Source organism: Leucopleurus acutus (genome assembly GCF_964270905.1).
Source record: "Leucopleurus acutus genome assembly, chromosome: 12".
NCBI lineage: Eukaryota > Metazoa > Chordata > Mammalia > Artiodactyla > Delphinidae > Leucopleurus > Leucopleurus acutus.
Genome location: NC_139154.1, coordinates 46767274 through 46780156, shown reverse-complemented (window position 1 = coordinate 46780156; position 12883 = coordinate 46767274). Strand labels below are relative to the sequence as shown.

At 53.6% G+C, this 12883-nt stretch overlaps 1 protein-coding gene across 1 annotated transcript in view; it reads left to right on the top strand.

Annotated features, from left to right (window-relative positions):
- The window catches only part of LOC309970145 (DNA (cytosine-5)-methyltransferase 3A-like), a gene marked incomplete at its 3' end in the record, with an annotated part of 60562 nt that overhangs the window by 16791 nt on the left and 30888 nt on the right, over window positions 1-12883 (top strand). Inside the window, exon 2 of the mRNA XM_082852410.1 lies at window positions 10257-10504. Within this exon, the coding sequence (XP_082708536.1) occupies window positions 10439-10504 (66 nt within the window). The 5' untranslated portion in view covers window positions 10257-10438. The remainder of the gene's footprint in view (window positions 1-10256; window positions 10505-12883) is intronic.

Sequence of the window (12883 nt, the reverse complement as noted above, 5' to 3'; positions counted from 1 at the left end):
GCTCTGCCAGTGTGGCCACCATAATGGCAGCATTTGGTGTGATTAAAAACGCTCACGCTGGTGGTGCTCTGGCCTCGAGGGTGGTGTGAGAGCCACAAGTCATCTTGTTGTGACTTCAAAGCCAGACAGATGGGCTTTGAAGTGGGAATAGGATGGCAGGATTGCTGGCCCGTCGCCAGTGGCTTTTGGTATTCTACGGGCAGCTGGTGATTTGGGTGGGAAGGACGTTTCTGGAAGTCAGAGTCACGGTATGATGACACGCATCTCCCTCGTGTTGAGAGAGAATGAGCAATCAGAAAGTGGCACTGGGACCTCCCCCTCCCCCTCATCCAGCCCCGGTCTTGTGACCGAGGGTGGGGGAAGACGTGGCAGATAAACATCTCTGTCTGGGAGGCTGTGATGTCTCCTCTCGGCTTTCTGCTGCCCCCAGCTTACCAAGCTTATCACCACCCTGGCAGATGCTTGGGTGGTGTGGGGCACAAGATACTCTCACGTCTTCTGTCACCCACAGGACTCATTTGCACCTCCTCCTAAGGTCAAATAGGAAATTCAGCCGTGAGGCTGTTATCTACAGGCTGGTGTCACATCAGGGGCACAGAGAGCTGATCTGGGGTCTGTGTTACTCGTGCTCATCCGTGAGACCGGGTGTCGCCATGTTTGTAAGGACTCTTAAGTTAGATGGACCTGGACTCAGAATCCTGCCCTGGGACTTTCGACCTACACTACTCTGGAGAGGTAATTAACCTCTCCAAGCCTCAGCTTATCCTTCTATAAAATGGGAATAATAGTAGAACCAACGTCATAGACTTCGTAGGTTGGTTATGAGGATGAGACGGGACAATGCATGTCCCTTAGCACAGTGCTGGACACACGGTAGGCGCTCAGTAAATAGTAGGATGAATAAATGAATGAATGACTCCCTCATCGGCAGGGCACTGAACACGATGATTAGAAGCTTGGACTGCCTGTTACCACCCTTCCCCCTGCCCTCACAGCCGACAGGCCTCACCAGGAAAGGGAGACTAACTGGAAACTTTGTTTTCTGATCAATTCCTTGGGAAAGTTAACATGTTTACAATGGTCACGTGCTAATTGTAAGAGATCATGATGAAGTGGAAAACTGTGGGCTTCAGCGGGGGAAAGACCTGGATTTGTATCTGGTTCCTCCACCCATGAACTGTGGGACCTTAGGCAGCTTTGCTAACCTCTCCATACCTCATTCTTCTCATCTAGAAAATGGGGATAAAAATAGTCTCCACTTCAGAGGGTTGGAGTGAGGTGTGAGGATGTACAAGATGTTGAAATTGTAAAGCTCTTTTCACAGGGCCTGGCGGGTTGTAAGAATCGTAATCAGTACAAGCTCCATTGGAGTGAAGTACACTCACGGGCACTCCAGGGATGTCAACAAAGGAGAGAAAACTGTGGGCTGGGTTAGTCAGGGACTAATAATTGTTAAAATTTATTGAGTATATTCTTTGTGTCAGGCACTCTTGTTGGCATGTTTCTTAAAGCAAATAATTTTAATGTTATTTCATCCATTCTATTTTTTTTTTTTTTTTTTTGGCCCCGCCGTGCGGCTTGCAGGATCTGAGTTCCCTGACCAGTGAGGGAATCGAACCTGGGCCCCCTGCAGTGGAAGTGTGGAGTCCTAACCACTGGACCACCAGGGAATTCCCTGTTAGCATTTTTAATACATCTCACTTTAATTCTCACAACAGGCCTGTGAAGTGGCAAGTGTTATTTCCCCCATTTTACAGCTGAGAAAACTGATGCACAGTTATGCCTCAGGTCACACAGCTGACGCTAATACAGACAGAATTTGAACCCACGCAGTCGGGCCTCCCAGGGAAGACTTCAGGAGGTTGAGATTAGTATATGAGTCAGGACCGTCAGCCGCAAGGCACAGACTCACTCACACCAAAGTAGGGAAAGTCTCACATTACCGGGAGGTTCAGAGATGCCCTGCCTCCAGGTACAGCTGGGTCCGGGGGCCCAGACAATGGCCTCAGTGTTCCAGCATCTATCTCCATCCCTCAGGCAAGCTTTCCCCAATGCAGCCAGCAGCTCCTGACCCACGTCCCATCATGTTAGCATCTTTCCTTTGCACCAAAACGCTCCCGGGGGGCCTCTGATTGGCCGCCTGGTCACACGCTCACTCTGTGACTAGGGTGAGGGGTGGGGTCGGCACAAACACCACAAAACCCCACTGGGAAGGAGGGGAAGGTAACTAGATCGAAACCAGCAAAGTCCACTGCAAAAAGGGCAGACTTCAGCTAGAGGGGTGAAGAAGGACCTGGTGCAGAGACGGTCAGAGATTTTTCAGCAATTCAAAGAGAGGACTTGAGATGGAGCCGGAGGGGCTCTTATGGTGGTCACATTAGGGTTGTTTTTGATGGAGGAAGGATCTGGGTTTGTGGGCAATTATGGTTTTGTTTCTGGAAGAGGATGATTCCTCGCCGGCCCTTGTTGAGGTGAGACTGGGGTGACGATCTAGTCGGTGCTGGTTGGAGCAGGCTTGGAGGGGAGGCTTTGGGGTGATTGATTGGCTCAGGGGGTGCTGATGGGGTTGGGATCGGTGAGGAGGGTGGGAATGGTGCTGGGGACGGTGTGGTGGCAGAGGTGGGAGGTGACGCAGCAGGACGGTCTGGAGGCTTCGGGAGATGGTTGAATTGCGGGTCTTGGGTCTGAGATGGACTGATGAGCGAGCTGGGCTGTGGTTAGGGATGTGGGCAGCAATGGCATGTCGACGTGCAGTTAGGGGGGAACATAAGGGAGGTGCACCATGCTGCACATGGGCTGGACTTGGTGGAAATGATGTGTTGCGAGAATTAAACATTTCGTGAGGGATGTGATGGTGGGGCGGGGAGGGAGGTACCACTTTTAGAGCGGATGATGGAACTCTGTGTGGGGGTGAGGAGCTGATGATGGGTGTTCTGTGGGACGTGACGGTTTCGTAGCGTAACAGAGGTGGAAGGACTTAGCTGCACTCTTATGGAGGAGGATGGAGGCCAAACCCATCCAATGGTTGCAGCTGGACGTAAGCCCTCATTCCCAGACCCATTCTCTCTTTTTAAAGATTACTTTTTATCTCTTCACAGTATTACATGCATATAATTTAAGAAGTAAACAGGACTAACATCTCGTCACCAAATGCAGTTGTCCCTTGTCTCCTTCCACCTTCTTCTTCTCAGAGGCAACCACTTTTAGCTGTTTCTTCTAGCGATTTTGCATCTCATGGGTCTGAGTAATGTTCGTATTTTTGACTCTTCCATTGTAGACATTTTCCATTGATTTCCTATTTGGTAAATAAGAATTTAGCTCTCTTATATGGCCAACCATGGCATTCTACCCAGCCAACCCCCTCTATATTTCTCGTGGTAGACATACTATCAATAATACCTTACCAGGGGTCTTCCCTGGTGGCACAGTGGTTAAGAATCCACCTGCCAGTGCAGGGGACACGGGTTCGAGCCCTGCTCCGGGAAGATCCCACATGCCACGGAGCAACTAAGCCTGTGCACCACAACTACTAAGCCTGCGCTCTAGAGCTCGTGCGCCACAACTACTGAGCCCTTGTGCCGCAACTACTGAAGCCCACGCGCCTAGAGCCCGTGCTCCGCAACAAGGGAAGCCACCGCAATGAGAAGGCCCCGCACCGCAACGAAGAGTAGCCCCCGCTCGCCGCAACCAGAGAAAAGCCCGCACGCAGCAACGAAGACCCAACGCAGCCAAAAATAAATAAATAAAATAAATAAATAAATAAATAGTACCTTACCAGTGTTCTTTCAAAAATGTCTTATGCCTATAATAATATACATACATGTATGCGTGTAGCAGGCAGGATAATGGCCCTGCAAAGACGGCCACATCCTAATCCCCTGAACCCGTAAATGTGTCACCTTATGTGGCAAAAGAGACTTCACAGATGTGGTTAAGTTAAGGATCTTGAGATGGGGAGATTTATCCTGGATCATCTGGGTGGGCCCAATGTCATCATCAGGATCCTTGAAAGTGAAAGGCAGAGGCAGGAGGGTCAGAGTAATGTGATGGGAGAAAGACTGGCCATTGCTGGCTTTGAGGATGGAAGGGAGCCAGGAGCCAAGGAATGCGCGCAGCCTCTCGAAGCTGAAAAATTTAAGAAAATGGAACCTCCCCAGGGCCTGCAGAAAAGCATGCAGCCCGCCAACACCTCGATTTCAGCCCAGTGACGAGAACCATTTTGGACTTCTGACTTCCAGAGCTGCAAGAAACAAATTTGTGCTGTTTTAAGCCATTAACTTTGTGGTAATTTGTAACAGAAGCAATAGGAAATTAATACACCAGGCAATATGTCTACATCCACATACCTACATACAAACATGCATACTTATGTATGTCATGTACACATACTTGTTAAATCAACTCATGCAACTGTTCACAGCTGAGCTTTATACTGTACTACAGTAGTTTCCTTTTTTCCCCCTGAAATGAATAATTACCTTGTTTCTTTTTCTTAATTGACTTTTGTCGTTTTAAAAACTTATTTATTTACTTAATTTGGCTGCACTGGGTCTTGGCTGTGGCTCGCAGGATCTTTACTGCTGCACGTGGGATCCAGTTCCCTGACCAGGGATCGAACCTGGGCCCCCTGCATTGGAAGCGCAGAGTCTTAACCACTGGACCACCAGGGAAGCCCCTACCTTGTTTCTTTATCTGCCTTATTTTCTTTATACCTTTGCCCATTTCTGCTACACCTCCTAATAGCTGTCTGTATGGCTTCCACGAGGGCGGTCACATCAAGTGTTATGTTTCAGTTCCATTTTTTGAGTTATCCGCTCTATTGCTCTCGGGGCGTGTGGCATAGTTAGCTGCCGTCCGGTGACTTCTTTTTGTTGTCCTCCTTGGCATTCCCTTTGCCTTCCTTCTGGTTGGAATTCCTGTTTTCTGGAGCCCATGTCTTCTTGCTTGTTTTACTCCCCCGTTTGGAGCCCATTGCCCAGGACAGGTCTTCATCTTTATCCAAATCCATTCAGTTCCTGAGTTCAGACCACAGAGTAAAAACAGCAAATGACACCTGTAGTTTTGTCAGATTAAAAAGACAGTTCAGGCTTCCCCGGTGGCGCAGTGGTTGAGAGTCCGCCTGCCGATGCAGGGGACGTGGGTTCGTGCCCCGGTCCGGGAAGATCCCACATGCCGCGGAGCGGCTGGGCCCGTGAGCCATGGCCGCTGAGCCTGCGCGTCCGGAGCCTGTGCTCCACAACGGGAGAGGCCACAACGGTGAGAGACCCGCGTACCGCAAAAAAAAAAAAACAGTTCAGCGGAAGCAGCTTAAGTGTCCATCGACAGATGAATGGATAAAGAAGATGCAGCACATATATACAATGGACTATTACTCAGCCATAAAAAGGAACGAAATTGAGTTATTTGTAGTGAGGTGGATGGACCTAGAGCCTGTCATACAGAGTGAAGTAAGTCAGAAGGAGAAAAACAGATACCAGATGCTAACATATATATGGAATCTAAAAAAAAAAAAGAGGTTCTGAAGAACCTAGGGGTAGGACAGGAATAAAGATGCAGACATAGAGAATGGACTTGAGGACACGGGGAGGGAGAAGGGTAAGCTGGGACGAAGTGAGAGAGTAACATTTACATATATATACTACCAAATGTAAAATAGCTAGTGGGAAGCAGCTGCATAGCACAGGGAGGTCAGCTTGGTGCTTTGTGACCACCTAGAGGGGTGGGATAGGGAGGGTGGGAGGGAGACGCAAGAGGGAGGAGATATGGGGATATATATTTATATATAGCTGATTCACTTTGTTATACAGCAGAAACTAATACACCATTGTAAAGCAATTATACTCCAATAAAGATGTTAAACAAAAAAACAAAGAAAACCCCAAAAAGATACATGTACCCCTGTGTTGATAGCAGCACTGTTCACAATAGCCAAAACATGGAAACAACCTAAATGTCCATCGACAGATGAATGGGTAAAGATGTGGTACATACATACAATGGAATACTACTCAGTCATAAAAAGAACAAAAAAGGCCATTTGCAGCAACATGGATGCAACATGAGATTGTCATACTAAGTGACAGTATTATCATGCTATCCACTAAGATTATCATACTTTCTCAGAAAGAGAAAGACAACTATCATATGATATCACTTATATGTGGAACCTAAAATAAGGCACAAATGCACCTATCTACAAAACAGAAACAGACTCATAGACATAGAGAACAGATTTGTGGTTGGCAAGGGGGGGGGGAGGGAGAGGGATGGACTGGGAGTTTGGGGTTGGTAGATGCAAACTATTACATTTAGAATGGATAAACAATAAGGTCCTAATGTATAGCACAGGGAACTATATTCAATAACCTGGGATAAACCATAATGGAAAAGAGTATAGAAAAGAATGCGTATGTGTGTATAACTGAGTCACTGTGCTGTGCAGTAGAGATTGCCACAACGTTGTAAATCAACTCTATTTCAATTTAAAAAAAAAAAAAGTTCAGTGGTAGAGGGCATGGTGGTGCCCTTCCATGGTGGAAGCACTGCAAGTTGGAGTCTTCCCTCAGATGTCTAGTGGTCCTTGGTTGTCCTTTCAGGGTTAAGAACAGGGGACTAAAAAGCTGATTGGAAGCTGGCTGACTTGCAGATCCACATTGGCTGACGTAAACAAGCCATTTGGAAACCATTTGGGTTCTGGTGTCAATATCTGTATCCTTAGGCCTTTCTTCTTGCACTGGTAAGATTCCCCAGAGAAGAAGGTAAGGTCTGGCTGCCACTATTCTAGGAGCCCAGTGGGGGACTAGCCTGGGGGACTCAACCTCAGCGTTGAAAATAACCTTCATCTCCTTGGTTTTTGTTTATTACTCTTGCTGTCAACGGTGCTTGTCGACTCTCTGCGCAAAGACCCTCTGTTTTGTGCTCTCTGGAGAGTAAATCTCAGACTTCTGGGGGAGGTGGATTTAGGGATCTTACTTCTTTCATTCGATCCTTTTTATTTTCACACACGCATCCTCTTCACCCCTGGTCCTGGAGATACGTGGTGCTATCGTGCCACGTGTCTTTAAAGGACTTTGTTATAAATCACTTGTCATGTGCTGTCTGAAATCTGCCTGCCACAAATCTGCTTTCCAGACCCCCACATCTTGGTGGTGTCTCCTCTCTGTTCAACCCAATCTTGTGACTTTATGTCTTCTTTATTTTAGTTTTTTCTGGCTGCACCATGTGGCATGCGGGATCTTAGTTCCCCAACCAGGGTTCGAACCCGTGCGCCCTGCAGTGGGAGCACGGAGTCTTAACCACTGGACCACCAAGGAAGTCCCTTTATGTCTTCTTTAAAAAAATCTTTCTACTACATTGGATTTAGAAGGTAGCACCCTTGGGTGTGTAGAATCAAAATCCCATTCCTTTTCCACAGCAGTTTTGTAACTGGAGCGGTGAGGATGGTGACCATGTCAGTCGTGATACCAAGACATTTTCATGATAGGATTCCTCAAAACAACTTTTTTTAAGTTGTTCTAAAATTATTCATGGCCACTGTGGATGTTAGCAGTATAAAGGAGAAACTAAAAGCTGCCTGTTGTGGGGGTAGGGCTCTTGGCAAGGGTTTTTATTTGGTGGTGGTTTTGTGGTGCAGCCCTTGGCATGCGTGAGGAGGACGCTTTGGTGCCAGGAGCAGCAGGGCCGTCATGTCACGGTAGACACATGCTGCTGTGTTGGGACCGTGGGCCCAAGAGCAGGTCTCTTCCCTCGGCAGGACTGCTTGGGAGAAGAGGGAAGCTTCTAAGGACGGGCGGGAAGCGCTGTGTTCAGGCCTAGAACTTGGCCACCACGGTGGGCTCTGGAGCTGTGCAGTGCATGGCCTGCCCAGCCATGTGCTGGATGGTCTTAGATGATGCTGGGTGGCTTTGAGGGACACTTACTGACAAGGCTGTTCCATTGAATTACACAAAGGAACCGAAAGACTGACCCAGGTCAGCTGTGTTTGCCGTGAGACAGCGTGCAGCTCATGTCAGAGGGGTGAGCAGAGGAAGGGGCGGAGGAAAGAGCCTTTCCTTTCCTTTCCGGGGTGTTTGCCGTCGGGGTCAACACCCTGTGATGTTCTGCGTTTCCCTCCTGCTTCCTTCCTCTTGTCACTAGCCGCCAGAGGTTCTCTGAAAGTTTTTTCTTACAGAAGCCCCTGGATGTTTCTAGGCCTCAGGGCAGCACTGAGACACATACCCGGGAGAGGGCTGTCTGCCCCTGACGTACTCTGTGCCTGGCTCGGACTCCATTCTAGGGCTCTCGGGGCTCCTGGAGACGGCCCAGCCTCGTAGGATCCTGCCCTTTGCCTTTGGGGCCTCAACAGCCTGGCAGGGCAGGGCTAGAAGACGTTCTCGAAGATCATCTAGTCGACCTCTTCCATTTTATGGATGAGGAAGCTAAGGGCCAGAGAAGTTCTTCCCGGGTTCCGTGTTCTTCCCAGCCGACCCTGCCTCTCTCAGCTTGCTCATCCTTTGGAAAATTTTGATGTGGTGGGTGATCGGGGATCTGTGCTAACAGACACGGGGTGGGTTTGAGGGGGACTCGCGGGCTGGCTGATGACGGTCAGAAGCCTTGTGGAGTTCTGGGTTGGCCCGGTTGTCTGATGGGCTCTCGGGGTTGTTTCTGTGGGGTGGTGTAAGCTGGGGGACGGAGCTTCATAGAGATGCCCTCAGAGCCCTAGAGTCAGAGATCTGGATTCAAGCCTCTGCCCTGACACTGAAACACGGGTAAGCCTTAGCCTTGTGCAGCCTTAGATTCAATAGTAGATGGTACTAATACTTATAGCTGCCCAAAGAGGAAGACCCGTCCCGGGCTTTGCACCGCATGGGACACACGGATTTGCTCTCCCTCCTGAACCCGCATAGCAGACGTTCCTCGGCCCAGCACTGCGCCCAGCCTGGACCAGCGCTACACCTGCGGCTTCCTTAGGGCTCACCTGGTGGTGGTGGGGAGGGTGGGAGCACCTTCAGCCTGTCCAGGCTCTAACTTATGGGGCCCCTCGTGTCCGGGCCCTTAGGAGGCTCCTCCCAGCGCCAGCTTCCCCCTCCACACCCCCCCACCTCCCAGCCCAGCGCCCATCCCTGGGGAGGGGCTGCACCCGTGGGAGACCCAAGCCTGCGCCTTCTCCGGTTCCTGGTTTTCCAGGGAGCTCTGGCTGGAGGGGGATGGGAGAAGCAGCCCTGGAGTTGGGGGGGTGGGGAGCGGGGGAAGCAGAACCGGGAACTGGAAGTGGAAGGGTGTGGGTGGGCCCGGATCCAGCCTGCCTCCCACTTTCCTCCTCCTGCCAGGCCCCTCCCCGTGCTGGCTGGCCCTCGGAGGCAGGGGCTGGGCCCAGGCTCCTCCTGGGGGGCGAAGAGCCGGAGATCTCTCTGCGGCTCCTCCGAACCAAGGGGGTGAAGCCGCGACCCCCCCCCCGCCCCCGCCCCAGCTGAGGCCTGTGGCCCAGCCTTTGTTAGTTCACTGGCGAGAGGCCCGCACCTGAAGCAGGGAGGCCGAAAAGCCCTTAAAATTCAGCCATGTGCGTTCGCAGGGCCCCCTGGAGCCCACAGTTCCCCAAGGCAGGTGGGGCTGGTTCCCGGGGTGCCGGGGGAGCGGCCTGGCATCCTCCCTCGCTCGGTGCGGCTGCCGCCTCGCCCCCCGCCCCACCCCGGGGCGTCCCCTGGACAGCCCTGCAAACCCAGGCCTTCAGCCTGGCCGCAGTCCGGGTTCACCCTCAGCCTTCTCCGGGCCCAGGCGCCGGCCCTAAAATGAGGTGACATTCATCTCACTACATCCTGTGACTGCGGCTCACTTCCTCCACGTGGTGGGGGCGGGGTGGGAGTAGGGGCGCGGGGAGGACAGATCAGAAGGAAAATGTAGCCGGCTGGGGACCTCTGGGATTTCCCGGGGGGGCGGGGGGGGGGAGGCTGCGGGAAGCTTTCAAAGGAAAGAACAGCCGTGAATGAAGAGACGGGAGGGGGCGGGAGGCGGCTGGAAGTCCCACAAGTGGCGCCCACTGTGCCTCGGCAACTGTCGCGCCTTGGAGGCAGGTGCGGCCCTCCTGCCGATTCGGCCTCGGTGCCCGCATCGCTGGGTGCCCACATCGCTGGGTGCCGGGTCGGCCTGCGCCTGGGAAAAGGAGTCAGGCCAGCGGGGCCCCGGGGCCGAGGGTCTGGCCCTGGGAGCCGGTGGCTGTCAGCTGGGGCCTGGGGTGGAGGTGGCTTGCCCTGCTGACCCCTCTTCTCTTCCCCCCACAGGTGGAGCCACGGGAAGCCCAGCCCCACAGACAGCCTGAGGCCGCGTTTCACCCTCGGCGCCGGGATCTATGTTTAAGTTTTAACTCTTGCTTACCAAGACCACGATAATTCCTTCCCCAGAGGCCAGCAGCCCCCCAGCCCCGCGCAGCCCCAGCCTGCCTCCCACCGCCCAGCTGCCCGCGATGCCCGCCAGCGGCCCCGGGGACGCCAGCGGCCCCGCTCCGGAGCGGGGGGAGGAGGAGCGCAAGGTGAGCAGCCGGCTCTGCTGGGGGTGCTGGGCGCTGGACCGCGCCGCTCCGTCTTCACACGGGCCTGTAGGGAAGATCTATCTCCCTGTTTTGGTGATAAGCAAACTGAGGCTTGGAGAGGTTAAATCCTGGTGGTCAGGCCCCGGGACCCAGTCTTCAACCCCCGTGGTGTGTGAGCAGAGCTTCAGACCCCAGGCGTGTGCGATTGTTAGGGCTGGCCTTGCAGGGTCCTCACATCTGGCTTCCTTTCTGGATCGGCCTCTTACTAGCTGTGTGTCCTCAGGTGAGTCACTTTACCTGGGTTAGCTGCCTCTGTTTCCCCAGGGGGGTTAGTAGCTTTGGGGAGGCCAAAGACAAGTTCAGGGGGCTCTGTAGATGGGAGGCCTCGTGAGGGCTCCCCCGGCGGCACAGACAGCGAGGCTCACCGCGGTGCATGGCGCGCTGTGTGCTGTGTGCTCAGGGTGGCACCAGTCACAGTGGAGATGGTGATTTCCCTCCCCTGCCCCATCCCTGGCGCTGAGCAAGTGTCACTTCTGGCCATGGAGCTAGTGACCTCCTTGGTTTTGGAGCCCCATGAGGGGTGACCTCTTCACCCTTCTGCTCAACTCCAGGATGGGCCTAAATCAGTTAGAGGAGATGCCAGCAGACTGGTAGGTGTCCTTGCCGGCTTTTGACAGGCAACCTCGGGACCTCACCAAGCCGTGTCCACCTGTAGGCACAGCCATTCGAATCCCCAGCACGTGGACTCTTTTTCCCTTCTGTGGAATGGTAGACCCTGCCGCCACCCTTCCAGGGAAGCTGCACCAGCCAACGGCCTTCCCGGGGCGTCCCGTCTGCCATGCCCTGGTCCCCGCAGTTCCCTCTGCCTGTTCTCCTCTCCCTGAGCGGCAGTGAGGGGTGGTGATACTTGGTGGTATCTGAGAGCTTCTGGGGCACAGTTTGTCCTCCTGGAACCAGGGTGGACACCTGACACCAGGTGTGGGACCACTGAGCGCTCTGAGGGGGTCAGCTCTGGTGATCCGCCATCAGCGGCAGTTCCGAGACCTGCTCCCTGCCCACCCTCCCGCCGCACGTGCTCAGCTCCTTCTGGGCCTGCTCATTCTTAGAGCCAGTTTCTGCCTTCTGGGTGGTTTCCATCCATTTGGTCCTTGAGGACAGCCCTTGAAACAAGTGGGGCAAGGACAGATGGCCCTGGTTTGGAGATGAGGAAGCTGAGCCCAGCTTATCAGTGGGGGGTCCAGATGAGAGCCTGCTCTCCTGTATCGGAGTCTTTTTCACTGCCCCACCTGCATGGGTCCTGTTACGGACACACACACACACACACACACACACACACACACACGCACGTACGTGCGCGGATGCGTGCACGAAGCCCAGACACCTGTCTTTCCAGCCCAGGATCCTGCAGAGTGCCACGGGACTGGGGACCGTGTATACCCCCAAGCTGGGAAGAAAGTGCGTGCTGCAGCCCACTGGGTGGGGCTCCTAGGGGTTACAGGTCAGTCCCTTTCTTTCCGATCCCGCGGACGCAGGCGGCAGCAGACCCAGACCCTGCCGCCATAGAGTCAGGGCCACCTGCACCCACCTGTGCTCTTGAGTGGCAGCTGTGGCCATGGATAATTCCCTTCCCTCCTTGGGCCTGGCTTTGCTCCTTCGTTAGATTAGGTGACCCTGACCCCTCCCCCGGTCCGACGTCCTGACTGGTGCTGACACAGCTCCGTGTCCATGCACTTGCAGTTGGTGGTCAGCTGCCCCCCGCCCCCCAGCTGGAGGAGGAGGGGCAGCCGAGCCACATTTCTCCTGTTACTGGACAGGGCTTCCCTGGGCCGCAGAGCCCCCAGCCCCTCCCATGGAGAGCCGCAGACAGGCTCTCCATCATGACAGTTCAGGACAGGGAAAAAGCACTGGACAGAGAGTCCCGAGTCCCGGGCCCCAGGCCTGAAGATGTCACTTATTGGAGATGTGGCTTCAGGCCCTCTGGGCTTGCGTTTGCTCAGCTGTAAGATGGGGATAGTAACTCTAGCTGTGCCTGTTTTATGGGGTGGTTGTGGAAGTCAGATGAGGTCACGGGCATGGAGCAAGTGCCCTGCAAACAGCAAAGTCTGGTCCAATTATGAGGGATTACGATTGCTATTATTATCCACCCATAGTAACTGTTCTGGCTCAAGAGGCAACAAACACACACCCAGGCCCGGAGCTGGTGCTGATAGAGGGAGCTGACAGATGGGGGCTGGGGTGTGGGGGGCGCTCTCCCCGGTGTGCGTGCTGGCTCACCTGGTACACCTCCCTGGCACCGCTGGGCTGGTTCCCGTGCAGCCCCCAGGAGGGCAGGCAGAGACGCTGACAGCCGCCCACGGCAGCCCGTGAAAGCCAGGCCTG